The 13,839-nt window shown below is 44.2% G+C and overlaps 1 protein-coding gene across 1 annotated transcript in view; it reads right to left on the bottom strand.

The window, feature by feature from the left end:
- Window positions 1-13,839, bottom strand: part of HKDC1 (hexokinase domain containing 1) — a gene marked incomplete at both ends in the record, with an annotated part of 38,875 nt that overhangs the window by 23,264 nt on the left and 1,772 nt on the right. The window contains 5 exons of the mRNA XM_084246196.1: window positions 282-381; window positions 1,714-1,809; window positions 4,112-4,231; window positions 4,332-4,480; window positions 10,814-10,976. Of these exons, the coding sequence (XP_084102322.1) occupies window positions 282-381; window positions 1,714-1,809; window positions 4,112-4,231; window positions 4,332-4,480; window positions 10,814-10,976 (628 nt within the window). The remainder of the gene's footprint in view (window positions 1-281; window positions 382-1,713; window positions 1,810-4,111; window positions 4,232-4,331; window positions 4,481-10,813; window positions 10,977-13,839) is intronic.

A 13,839-nucleotide genomic window follows, 5' to 3' on the forward strand; every position in this document is an offset into this window, starting at 1 on the left:
ATCACTCCAAGGAAATGCCTCAGACCCTGGAGTACTGGAGAATGGCCCATACACAGGCAAAATCTGTTTGGGGTCTAATAGGATGGTGGGCCTGGCACACAATAAGCACTCAGTAAATATTTGTTGAATACATGGATACCTGTGTTATTTTTCTACCTCCCTATGTGGCTTCTCCTAAATGGAAAAGCCAATATCCATCAACAGAATTTACTCAGAATTTGCTGAAAAGAAGCCCCAACTTGCCATATCCCCATCCCCAAAAAATAAGTCAGATGAGTTACCAATGATGACACCAACTTCACAGTAGGGATCGTCATAGGCGCATGTCATCATGGTCCCCACAGTGTCATTGACCAAGGCCAGGATGTCCACATCTATGTCTTGCTGGAATACAAGTCCCAGAGGGTGAGTGGGTGGGAAGGAGGAATTATCCTTTTACCTTTCCCCACAAGTAGATACAAATGCAATGAAGGTGACCAGTTGAGACAATCATTCTATCCTGCCTGCTAGGTCTGCCTAGAAGAAAAAAGAATTTTGTTGAGGTTCTGAGCTCTGGGGGAGACAAAAAGCAGTCAGGAAGTGAAGAGAGAAGTACATGTGCCTGCTTTACAGGTGAAGGCCTCTGTGCAATAGAAATATGAAGAGCAGACCACCAGGACTACAGCTCTTGTCTGAGGAAAGCATATTTATTCTGCAGCAATAACATTTCCAGGAGAAAACACCAAATTCCTTGTCGATTAGGACATCTTCACCACCTCAGCCAAATCCTCTCCATGGGCAGCAGGAAGGGTTTCCCATGCTGTCAAGTTGACTTAAGTTATTGTACCATGATTTCTTAAGGTTTGGGAGTACTTTATTTTTTTTTAAGATTTATTTATTTATGCATACAAGAGCTGGGGTGCAGGCCAGAGATGCAGGGGGTGAGAGGATTCAGCAGAGACTGAGTGGGGAGCAGAACAGGTGGATATACTGAAATACACTGCTGAAAGGAGCAGCAGGTGAGACAGGAGAGGTCTGCTGCGCCATGTGGGTTAGCTCCCTGGCCAGGGATCGAACTCATGCTGCAGAGGCTGTGGATATCTTCATAGTGCTGCATCTTAATCCCTTGTACCACCAGGAAGGCCCCTGGGGAGCACTTTAAAGTAAGTGAAACAATAAGAGAAAAACATAGGCCACATTCAAAATACTGTCACAATTTAAATGAGAAAAGATACTGGGAGAATATATATCAAAATATTCCTCTTGCTATCAGGGTAACAAGTAATTTGGATTTATTTGTGTACTTTTCAACTCAGCAAGTAGCATGTCTTATTTTTGCAGTTATTTAGATTGTTATATAATTTATTCAACAAAGAGATATTCAATGAATAGAAAATGGAGAGTGAAATTGAGAACCTGAATGGAAAGAAAGAAATCTTTTAAGCTTCAGGGAGGAAAAGTGGGGGTGGCAGTCGAACACACAGCATGAGATCTAACCATGACCCCTTGAGTCAATTGGGGAAGATCCCAGGGCCACCTTTCAACAGTGTGTGGAGAGCCCCATACCACGCCTCTCCTGTTGGTCTATCTAAATTGGCCACATCAGGACTATAGCGAGACCTTCCCTCAAGTCAACTCCTTCTGATTCTCCTTCCAACACACATACAGGAAAAGACAGTCCACACACAAGAGGGAAGGGTTGGGACTAGGTGAGCCCCCATGAGAATTCCTCACCTTGTGTTTTTTCATGGCTTTTTGCAGATGACTCACTACATCTGTGTCCTGAACGCCCCGAGCCTTAAACTTCTTCGTCCAGGAAAGCAGGACACCCTGGGGGGAAAGTTCAGATCCAGTCAAATGAAGAAGACACTCAGCACTGAGAATGAGCTGCAGAAATGGCATGCTTAGAACGTATTGCTATTGGCCTTCTCTTTTCTAAGCAGAATCACTCCAGTCTTTTCGATATTTCTTCAGAGGCCATTTCTAATCATGTGAACATCTTTACTATTCTCATCTGAGCAGTTTAAAGCAGAAAAACTAATTGCTAAAGAGTTAGAACACTTGGATTCACAAGATGTTGGACAAATCATCTAACCTCTCATTTCAGCCTCACCTCATTCATCTGTTAAATGGAGATATCACTCCGCTGTCTTTGTTACAGGATTGCCTTGATGAGAATAAAGGCATGAAGTAGATACAAGTTATGTGTGCAGAATACAGTTTGTCCATAAAACAGAACTAACATGCTGTTACCTTGTAGGACACCCCCAGGAATTTAATTTCAACTTTAAAAAAAGTGGTTTTCGACTTAAATTATCAATTATTTATTTTAAAATAGTATTTCCCAATAATTCCATGTCTGAAGTAACAAGCAATCAGAATTTTCTGGAGTGGAAGAGAACTGGGAGGTTGAAAGACTTGCCAAGGCCACACAGCCAAGATCATTTGAACCCAAATGCACGAATTCCCTGGCCACACCTCCCAAAACCCTTCAGTTCACAGAAAAAGATACAGATTTTAAAAGGAAGGAAATTCCCATGGTGTCACTGTGAGAAGATTGCCCCACGAGATGGCTGACCTCGGACTCCCCACAGGCCACCTGGTTCTCCCCCTGGACCACACTGCCACCTAGTGGCATATCCCTGTAACTTCGACCTTCACTGGCTATGGTTACATCCCTGCTTCACCTGATTGAGAGATTGCAGGGTGATAACCCACTCCTAAAAACGGTACATGAGGTCTGTCGGGGAAAGGGTCTTTATATAATGCTAACTAAAAACATATCAATATATAAAACTATTTTTTAAAACTGCACATATATAGCTTAACATCAATCTTCAATATAGATATGACTAGAAGGGAAACCCAACAATTCTAGTTTGGGTATCTGTGAAGATTGAAGTTAAAATGATTTCTATTTTATTCTTTAAAACTTTCAAATCCTAACCTCTTTTCTCTCTTTTTTTTCCTGTTTTGAAATATTACCACTTTATTGTCGAAATACACACAGACACAAAGAAATTTCTCTTTAGCTAAAACTTTTCTGTTCCCTCATTTAAATACAACAAAGTGACTTCCTGCTTTTATCCCCATGTCATAGCTTCGTCAATCATTTTTAATTTTACAAAGAAATCCCCGAGCCACATTTACTCTTCATGAAGGCTCTTCTTCCCACCTTCTTCTGCGCTTACATGACTGATTAGACCCATTCTTGTCTTAGTGTCACAAAGTCTATATCTATAGCAGAACCACGGATAAATAGCTATGCTGTACAAATCCACACTCAGAGATGATTTCTAAGGCATTTTCTTGTGGCTTAACTTTAGACTTCATTGAAAGGCTACTTGGAAGGAAATTTTATAAAATACGAGTAATTCAATTAGACTTTAATGAGAAAGGCTTTTTTCCCTTCCTTCCTTTATATTAACTCTTGATCATAATCCCCTGACTCCAGAAATCTCATTGTCCTCTTATGTGGCAACTTATTTATTTTCAAAGATTCACCAGAGATTGGGTTTGACTTCTCCCAGTTTACAAATGGAAAAACTGAAGCACACAAAGATGCATTGACTGACCCTCAGCTGGCCAGTGACACAGCTGAGACTGTGAGTCCTGGGTGCTATGTCTGCTCAACAACACTGTCATTCCAATGATCACACCTCAACCCTCCTCCTAAGGCCTCACTGTAATTTAGTAGATGAGATTCCTGAGTCTTCCCACCCTTATTCTACCTGCTAGTCAGTGGTTACAAGACCAGCAGCAGCATTACCTGGCAACCTGTTAGAAATGCAAATCTAGGGCCCTACTGATGAAGAAACTCCAGGTGGGGTCCAGAAAAGTACAGCTAACAAGCTCTCCTGGAGTTCCCTGGAGACACTGAGCTGAAGGTAAAAGCCATTCTGTTTCCCTTTGCCATGCCCATATTAATGTAAAATGAGGCAGTTGCATTAACAAGTTTTCTGTCTCATATTTCCACCTCATTGTTTAAAAAAAAAAGAAAAAGACAAAAACAAGCAAGAAAACTCCTACTGATTCCCTCCTGTGCCCAGTCTGACTCCTACACATGCCCACTTTCTCCAGCCCCAAGCCCCAAATCCTGCACTGCTTCTCCCCTCCCCGACACTGACCTTACCTCTTCCAACTTAGTCTGTCTGCAAGGAAAAGAAAAAGTTAGGCCAAGGGGCAGCTTCTTATTTTCTAACCCTTTGTTCTTCATGAAATCTGCCAGACAGTCAGCCACGTAGTCAAACAGCTGCAGGAAAAAAGCAAGCACAGGACATTGGGCTAAGGCACGGTCACTCAAGCGTGATGCCAACGCCTCCCCCAACCCACACAGGCCCCTGCCCAGGTACCTCCAAGCCATTCCCTCGGATAATTTCAGTGGGTGTCGGGTAGAACTGACTCTCCATCTGGACATTTGGTTTCCCCTCTTCAGAGACTTTTACCTTCAAGACTCGAAATTTGGATCCTCCAAGATCCAGGGAAAGAAATTCCCCATTTTCTATTAAAATAAACCAAATGTTGTGATTTACTGAGAGTCTACTGTATAGTGAGCTCTGCATTAGAAGTTGGACATAAACATAAATGAATACACAAAAATGTATTAATTCTCACAGCCACCCCACAGCTAGGTATCATTAGGCCGACTTGCTGAGGTTCAGAAAGTGAAGCCATAGATCTGAGCCCTCATATTAAGGGGAACAGCTGGGATGTGACCAAGTCTGTCTGACTCTGCAACATGAGCCCTTCCCACAAGGCTATGCTGTGGGGGAAAAAATGTGTTCATCTGGAGAAATGTGATTTGACTTCAAGAAGGTGGATTAAATGGGCTTTTAGGGTGAAGCCAATTCTAACATGCCACACCTGGGAAGAGAAAGCGGATACTACAATGAGGAGTAACTGTATGAGGTGGGGGAGAGATGGAGGGAGGGAATGCAGATACAGCATGAAGGAAAAGGGACAAGGCTAGGCAGGGAAGGGAAACCAGGCCCACACAAGTCTCAGTCTCCTGGCAGAGAGGAAATACTCTAGGAGGGAAGGGAGACAGGGACCAAATGATGGCCCTTAGGAGACAAGGATGCTCAATATTTTGGGCAAGAGTCACTCCAAAAGGAAGAAATGGAATACGACCCCACCCAGTTCAAGACTGATGCTATTGATAAAAAGGTAGAAATGACACATGTGTTGGGCTGAGGCAGCCCACCACTGAGGATCCTGGAGTCTACTCAAGGTCCAGCCAGAATTCCTGCCCAGGAGCCCTGTCAGTGTCTTCAGAGTCAGTCACAGATTGGGGTGGGGAACTCAGATTGAAACAATAATTCTTTGTATAGAATTATGTGTCTGGAAAATGACTGCATGACCAGGATTGCTTCATAATATATGCCCAAAACATATGTAAGTGAAATGCCATGCCCACAAATCCAGCACTCAAGTGGCCTTGTTTTGTACATGTGACCCTAGACACAGGTGCGTGGATATAGGGTGCCAGGTTGACCATCCAGATTCCTTCCTGGTGAAATGTGAAATAAAACACAGTGGGAAGTTGCTAGTAGGTGGTAAAAATTGAAATGAAAGTGTCCCCCAAACCAGAGATCAGCTGGGTAGCCAAGGTGGCCACATGCATATAGTCCAAAGCCATACGGAAGAGAATTCTTGACTCCCAGGTCCCCAGCAGCCTGAGTGTGCCACAGTTCCTGCTCTCAGATTCCCATGAGCACCTGGAGGGCTCTTTTGGTCTATAAGTCCTCATACAACAAATCTCCTTTCCTGACCTGGCTATACTAAATTTGTCTGTTCCTGGCAACCAAAGCGCTACAGTAAGGCCCCCATGACAGCATTGGTGTAGAGCAGTTCCCTCAAAATGTTTTCAATTATATTATTTTATTATTGAGGTAATGTCTGTTTACAACATTCTATATGATTTAAGGTTTATGGTTTATGGGCTCACACCTCTTCACATGTATGTTATGATACCTTCCTCCTACTCTAGCACCCATAATCCTCCTCCTGGTACACTGGGTCCTCAGTGCCCACCCTCCGCTTCTGATAATCCTGATTTCTAGAGTTTGTTTTAGTTTAGTTTTTTCTGTCTTTTGTTTTATTTCTTTATGTTCCTCATATGAGTGAAATCATCTAATATTTGTCTTTCTCCTTCCGACTTATCTCATTGAGCATAATCCCCTCCAGTTCCATCCATTTATTACAAATGGAAAGAGTTTATCTTTTTCTATAACTGAGTGGTATTCCATTGTGCATATACCACATCTTTATTCATTGGGGCACTTGGGTTGTGTTTATGTGAAGCTCTGAGAATTCTCTTAATGTGCAAATTGTGATTCAGTGGAGGTGGGGCTGAGAGTTTGCATTTCTTTTTTTTTTTTTTAAAGATTTAGTTATTTATTTATACAAGCACTGGGTACAGTCACAGGAGAGTGAGAGAATTCACCAGAGCCAGAGCGGGGAACAGAACAGTGACAAAGTACACTGTTGAGGGGAGCAGCGGGCGCAGCAGGAGAGGTCTGTCACGCCATGTGGGACCCTCGCCTGGCAGTCAGGGATCAAACCAGCGCTGCAGAGGCTGCGGGCAGCTTCGCAGCCCAGCATTTAACCACTGCTCCACAGGGGAGGCCCTGAGATTTTGCATTTCTAAATAAGCTCCAAGGAACTGCTCTTGCTGTGGGTCTGTGGACCACAGTTAGAGTTGCAAAGGTTTATAGAGCACTCATTTGCAGACCCAATTAGCTGCATCTTTTGTTTTTTGTGGCAATAACTAGAAAGGGAGATTCTTATCTCCCCAGATCAACTCTGAAAAGAGCCTGATGAAGCTGTTTGTCATTGGGGGAGGGGGCCAGGGACCTAATTCTATGCAGTTTAGACTAGCACTCATCATGTATCAGGGTGCTTCCACATATGCTATCTTGTCACATAGGAAGTAAGGATAGACCACATGATTCATGTAGGAACATTGGCTGAGTACCAGTTCTGTGCCAAGTAATTTGCCAGGCACAAGGAATACAAAAAAAAAAAAGTGAGGCATCCCTGGAGAGTTCATCAGAACTAGACAAATAAATAAGGCATTTCCATCCAGTTGGACAAGCCCTCCAATCGTGGGGAGCACACCCATTGGGGCACCAAAATCAGAGCAGGAGTCAACACCCCAGAGGAGAAGATACAGACTTGAATACTGAAGGATGGGAAGGAGCCAGTGATCAGACAGCCAGGGTCCCAGGGAGAGGAAACCATGGGGGGAAAAAAAAATGTGGTGTGCGTGGGAGTCTGCCCTTTTGAGGAAGGGGGGAGGTGTGACACAAGTGAGGCTGGCAGGTAGTCTCCCATTAATCAGGAAGAAGTCAGAAAGTCAGCCCCACCCCAAGGAGCTTAGGCTTTATCCAAAAGGTAGGGAGGAACCATTGAAAGATAATTTTAGCAACGAAGTGCAGAGATCTGATTGAGATTTTGGAAAAATACCTCTGACACTGACAAGGATGGATCGGAGGGTTTTAATTAAAAAGGAGGTTCCTGTTCAATAATCTAGATAGGAAGTGGCGCTGAGACCTGGCATAACATCTGGCAGCCAATGTCCCCCTCACTGCGTACTCAGGGACTTAAGACATGATTTCATGGAAACCACGTCACAATTTCCCTTCTATGACTGATCCCAGGAAAAGGACGGGCTAGACCACTGCAGGGAGGAAGAATGTGCCCAGAAGAGGGCAACAGAGGCAGTTATAAAGGCAACAGGGACTTTACAACAATAATAATATGGCCTCCCCAGAGGGTGAGTTCCTTGACAACCCCTGCTGTGGGTGACCTTCTGTGACCTTTCAGGGCTCCAGGAGGCCTTGGCCACTGGGCTTTCCTTCTCCTAAGCCACAGCTAGGCCTTGTCCCTCTGCTCCTTCTCCATTCCTCGTGCAGCTCCCCAGAGATGTACAATGACTGAATGTGCAGATTCCCTAAAATTCAAAATCTCTACGTGTTTTTGGGATGGGGGGTGGCTGGGAAGCCATATGAATAGGAATTGCCCCAGGTGAATCTTATGCTCAGGCAAGTATGGCAACCCTGTCCTAGTGTCCACCCCTGGCCCATCAGTCAACTACCTCAGGGATCCCTGGGCTCAGCCCCAAGGCTCAACCTCCTGGGGCCCAGGAGTGTCTGGAGACAAAGGCCAAGAAGGGAGGCAGCTGGGCAGGGCCCTCACAATCACAAGACACCACTTCCTATGTCCTTCCCTCAGGACTAGTAGAGAAGACACAATACCTTTAAGGTAACTTGTAAGAATAATATGTGGTAGCTCCTGTCTGGAAGACTGGAGGCAATTACAGTTCAAACACATTACCCCCTCTCAGCTAGGTCCCCACAAGAGGGGAATTTATAGACAGTAGGCAAACTCAGATGGAGTTCTCTGAAAATTGCATGCATTGGTAATGGAGGCCCCAAGAAATTAAGAGAGCTTTGTTTGGTTTTATTAGTAATAATGAAATTGTACCACCAGCTCACAGGAGCAAGGGGTGACTTGAAACATTTCAGAGATTTTAAAGCATTCCTACTGCATGACCTCACTTCATCCTAATAAGCCCGCAAGTTGGCGGGACACACTGGTCAAAGTTCTTTCATCTATGAGGACAGTGAAAGGAGTGCTGTGTTCCTGGGACTGCCCAAGGCCACCTGACTCTATAGGGACACTGGGCCCAAGAAGCTCACTGAAACAACACTACTGGTGAGATTTGTTGTGTGATGAGAGGTTCTGAGAAGACAGTGGAGAAAGGAGATGTCATCTCCTGGCCTGAGGAGGAGTTTCAATTTCACTTCCAAACCTTCCTGAAGCAGCCAGGGGGAGAAAGGCACACCTGGCCTGGCAGCCTCCAGACTATCAAAGACTACTTCCTCTTGTCTCTGGGGACACACCTTTGCAGGAGAAGCAGCAGAAGGAGCCAAGAGGACTTTGTCCTGATTGCCCTGATAGACACTTCCATACCCCATGAGTCAGGCATTTCCTGTGAATGGCCCCAGATGACCCATCAAGGACGACTCACCACTCTCATGGAGCAGTGTTAGGAACTGGGCAGGGGTTTCAAAGCAGGACTGTCTCTCTCCAAAGCCTATGCCAGGGTGGTACACTGTCCACCCGAGTACCCACCTACCAGTGAAGGAACAAGCCTTTCCCATCACAGTTGCCAGGGCCTCTCAAAGGGCAGAGCCAAGCTCCTCTAACCTAGGCATTGTCCTAGAGGGACCTAGAACACAGCTAATCCAATAAAAACTCCCCTGAGAGCTCCCCAGATTTCAGTTACTGCTCCTTCAATAGTTCCAAATCCTCTATTAGAATTTGGGTGGAGTACCACGAGCCTGACATTGGGGAAGTCACTTGGTTCTCAGTAATCTCTGACATGATGATAAGTTATACCACAGGGTTCTTAAAGGGGTTGTGTGAGACAGTGAGTACCTAGCACCCCATGACTGATATGTACCAGTTCCTTTCTCTCCCATAAGACTAGGAATGGAGGAAATAGATGAAACCTCATAGATTCCCTCTAGGCAATGGGAAACAAAATACCCACTCCCCAAGATGTCCACATGCCAAGCTCCAGATTCTGTGAGTTAGGTTGCATGGCAGGGGGACTGAATGAAGGTTATAGACTAAATAAAAATTGCCTATCAGCTGATTCTGGGTTGGGAAATTACCCTGCATTATAAATTTATAAATTCATATAAATTATAAATTGTATTAATATTATAAATTTATATAAATAAAGTTGTGGGTTTTTTTTTTTTAAAGTGGAGTTTCAGGATTTTTTTTTTAAAGATTTATTTATTTATTTATTTATGCAAGCACTGGGTACAGTCAGAAATGCGGGAGGGTGAGAGAATTCACCAGAGGCAGAGCGGGGAGCAGAGCAGGCAGAAGGACCGAAGTACACTGCTGAGGAGAGCAGCGGGTGGCAGGAGAGGTCTGCGCGCCATGTGGGACCCTCCTCCAGTGGCCGGGGAGTGGCTGCGGAGCAGCTGGGGAGCAGCCGGGGAGCAGCCGGGGATCGAACCGGCACTGCAGAAGCTGCGGGCAGCTTCGCAACCCAGTGCTCAACCGCTGCGCCACCGGGGAGGCCCAAGTTGTGTTGTTTTAAGCTGATAAGTCTATAGGAGCTTTCAATAGCAGCTATAGAAAACTAATATATATGTCAATTCATTTTCCAGATGGAGAAACTAAGGCAAAGCATTTGGCAAGGTCACTGAGGAATGACAGAGCTGGGCCTAGAGCCCAGGTTTCTTGAGTTATTTAATATTCCTTCCATTCCATCATGCTTCTTTTCATTATTTACTATCTGTAGTCTAGAATCTGGATACCTATAAGCAAAATACCAGGTATTATTCAACAAATACTTTATGGCCTAGTAAGTTTCAGGCACTATGCCAGATACAAGAACACTGAAGAAGACACAGACCCTCCCTCATGGGGTGCTGATCCCATGGAGAGGCTCTCCTGCCCAGCAGTGATACAAACACTGGCAAGCACCTAACCCAGCATGGGCATATTTCCCAGATGAAGACAGTGAGACAGAGAGCAAGTTGGTGCTCCCCAGGGAAAGAATGTTGGAATGTTCCAGCAGGAAATGGAATAGAGTGTGTGAGGCCAAGGCAGGCAGAGAGAAAGGAGGTATTTGTCCATGAATTTTGGTGTTGAGTATGACTGAAATACTGTCAGGAAAGTTGGGAGGGGGTACATAAAGAGAGAGGGCTGGAGAGAGAAACCAGGGTACAGAGCAAACTTCAGTCTTCCATTAGCTAAAAAGGAACTTAGGAGATCAGGATCCTTGGCACCCCCTAGCCTCACTCACCTGAGCCATCTGGAATGGCTCGGACAAAGCTGGGCAGCATCTTCACTGAAGCTGTGGGGTTGGTGTCCTTCCTCAGGCCCTTCTTCATTTCAGCCTGGAACCGGGCCATAATGTCCAGCAGGGTCTCATCCGAGAGCCGCATATGGTACAGGAACCTGTCGACCTGGAACAAACACCGGGGTGACCATGGTTGGCTGCACTTGCACTCCAGTCAAGTCTACAAATTTCCACAAAGCTGCATTTCTGACCATGTAGACAGCTTTGTGATGTGGATGCCCAAAAGTCCCTTGCCTGACTCTTCATCTAGCTGGGGACAAGGCAAGGTGTTGGAAGAACAAAATGGAATAGAAGATTGGGGAGGTGAGGATTTATTTCTCTAAAGGGCAAACTCTGAGAAATAATTCCCCGCTTTTCCTCATGGGACAATGGAGAGACAAGAACTAAGAAGGATTCAGAAATTGTAATTCCCCATTCAGGATCTCTCCACTGGAGACAAGCTATAGCTTGAAACTTCAATTCCCAAACATGGAAACTTTCTGTTGTCCAATGATGACTATATAGCTAAATGTTTCCCTTTGTTTATTGGCTGTTAGGAAGCTGAGAGCTAAAATCCTGGTACCCATTGCAATCGCTAAAATCTAGTCCTTTAAATTTTCATTGTGTTTTAACTGACATTGTTCTAATTAAGATGACATTTAATTTGAAAGTCAGTTAAATTTGCTATTGGAAATGAGTGGCCATCACTCAACTTACCAGGAAATCGGGACATAGGACCCCTGGCCCAGTGCGTGTGTGTGTGTGGTGGTGGGGTAGGAGGTGAGGGAGAGGGGTAAAAAGTTATAAAAGTCACTATAACTGTACTCAGCCTATTTGAAGGTAATATGTCACATCAGGAATAGCAGAAAAGCTTTCTTCCCCAAGTTAATGTCAATCAGTGGTGGAGCCTGGATTTCCAGAGTTCACTGGGATGGATTATCTATGGAGTAGGAGGGCTAGAAGCAAAGGCACCTTGAATCTAACCCCCCACACACATACTTTTACACTGAGTGGCTTCTCTGCCATCCAGGTCAAAGGAGAATTGATCCTGGCCTGTTCCAGGAGGAAGTGTTCTCCTACTCTTTTATCTAAGGCTAAGAACATGCACTGCAATCTCTGAAAGGCTTTCATGTGTGTCACCTCACCTTCACTCCATAAATTCCCTTGAGGCAACCAGGTAAGACCAAAATTACTATCTCTAATTGAGAGATGAGGGATCCAATGCTCAAGGTGATTCAGCAGCTTTAGAAGAGCCATTGGTAAAAGGCAACACTGACACTACAATGCAGACTCCACACTCTTTGGCCCAAAACCTGGTTTGGTTCACAGCTTTGTGTGGGATCCATAAGTCCAACACATTACACCCAAAGTGCAGATGACACATGATCTTTATGATAGGACAGGTTCCCAGCCCTCAGCCAGGGCTAAAGGGCAGGGTTCCCAGCTCAACCCTGGACTGATACAAAAACAGTGAAATAGCCTAAGGCTGCAAGGATTTGGGGGGCCAGCGAGAGGCCAGAAAACCATTACAGAGCCATTAACAAATAAGGACAATTGGGCTTTCAGCATATTTGAAAAGATAAGATGGAACCAGGTCATGCTTCATCCTGAGTCTATTTATGACTAATTGGTTGGCACAGCCACCCATGCCTTGAGAAAAGCAATAGAAGGGATGTGATCCAAGTAATTGGGACTTGGGTAAGGGGTGAGATATACTACACAGAATATACTACTGTGGGTAAGGGGTGAGCTATACTACACAGCTATACTACTCAGTCATCTCAAAGCCCCTCAAACAATACCCCTGAATTTATTGCTCATTTTCGCTCAGCCTGAGAGTATAAAGAGTTTCTCTGGGCGTCCCCCTAGTGTCATCCCTTCTATGTAAGTAATGGTTTGAGGCCCCACTGGGGTCATCAGGAGCTGCAGTTTAGAACTTTGGATGACTGCTACTGCTATTTCACTGAATTGAAGTGATGACAAAGAACTTAGCAACAATGTCTTGTTTTCTTTGTATCTTCCACAGCACCTGGTACAGTAGCTAGAAAGGAAGAAAAATGTATTGAGATGGGAAAGATAGTTTAAATCCAGGCGATCTGGGGCCTGTGTAACCAGGCACACATGTTGTAGGCTCTAAACAAAGGTAAATGAGGGCACTTGATTTGCAAAAACTCAAGCCCATTTTTGGAGTGACAACTCATAACATGGTTATCTTCTCAACCCAAAAAGAGCCAACAAGCTGCACATTTAATTCAGAAAGAGCAAAGTAAAAAAATATAAGCTCAGAGCTGGTGAATCACAGAATGTGGGAGGTGGAAGGGACTTTGGAAATCACTGGTCCAAAGGTTCCCTATGACTTCAGAGTCATAAAAAGGTTCAACTCCTTGACATAGTCATTTCATTTCAGGGAATCTGTCTTTGGGAAATAATCCCAAAGATGGAGAACATTAAATACATATCAGTATCTCTATCTTGCAATCTTATTACTTATTGCATAATTTTTTTATTGAGATATTAGCACACAACACTGTATATGATTTAGAGGGGGAGAGGGTCACCCCTCTTCCAATATATGTTACCACACCATTATAGCAGTATCTTCATTGTTAAAAAATGTTTCTGAAAGTAGCAAATGTCCAACAAGAGGGCAAAGTTTCAATTTTAGCATATCCAATTTGATTTAAAAGTAGAAAGACATTAAAATGATAATTACAGAAATGATAGAGAAATGTGGTTTCAATATAACTATAAGTGAAGGACACAAGATCAGAGTTGTATGTATAATTGTAAAAGCATACATCATTTAAAAAAAAAAGGCTACAAGGGTTTCCACACAGCAAATACAGTGTTTGTGAGAAGGGAAGGATGAAAGGTAACATTTCCACTTTTTGTAATGTTGACTCACCAAACTGTAAAAGGTACACATTGAAAATCTAACCAGACCTTCTCTTATGAGAACAATCTGCAGGTCACTGACCAGCCCAGTGCAA

This window comes from Talpa europaea, assembly GCF_964194135.1.
Source record: "Talpa europaea genome assembly, chromosome: 10".
NCBI lineage: Eukaryota > Metazoa > Chordata > Mammalia > Eulipotyphla > Talpidae > Talpa > Talpa europaea.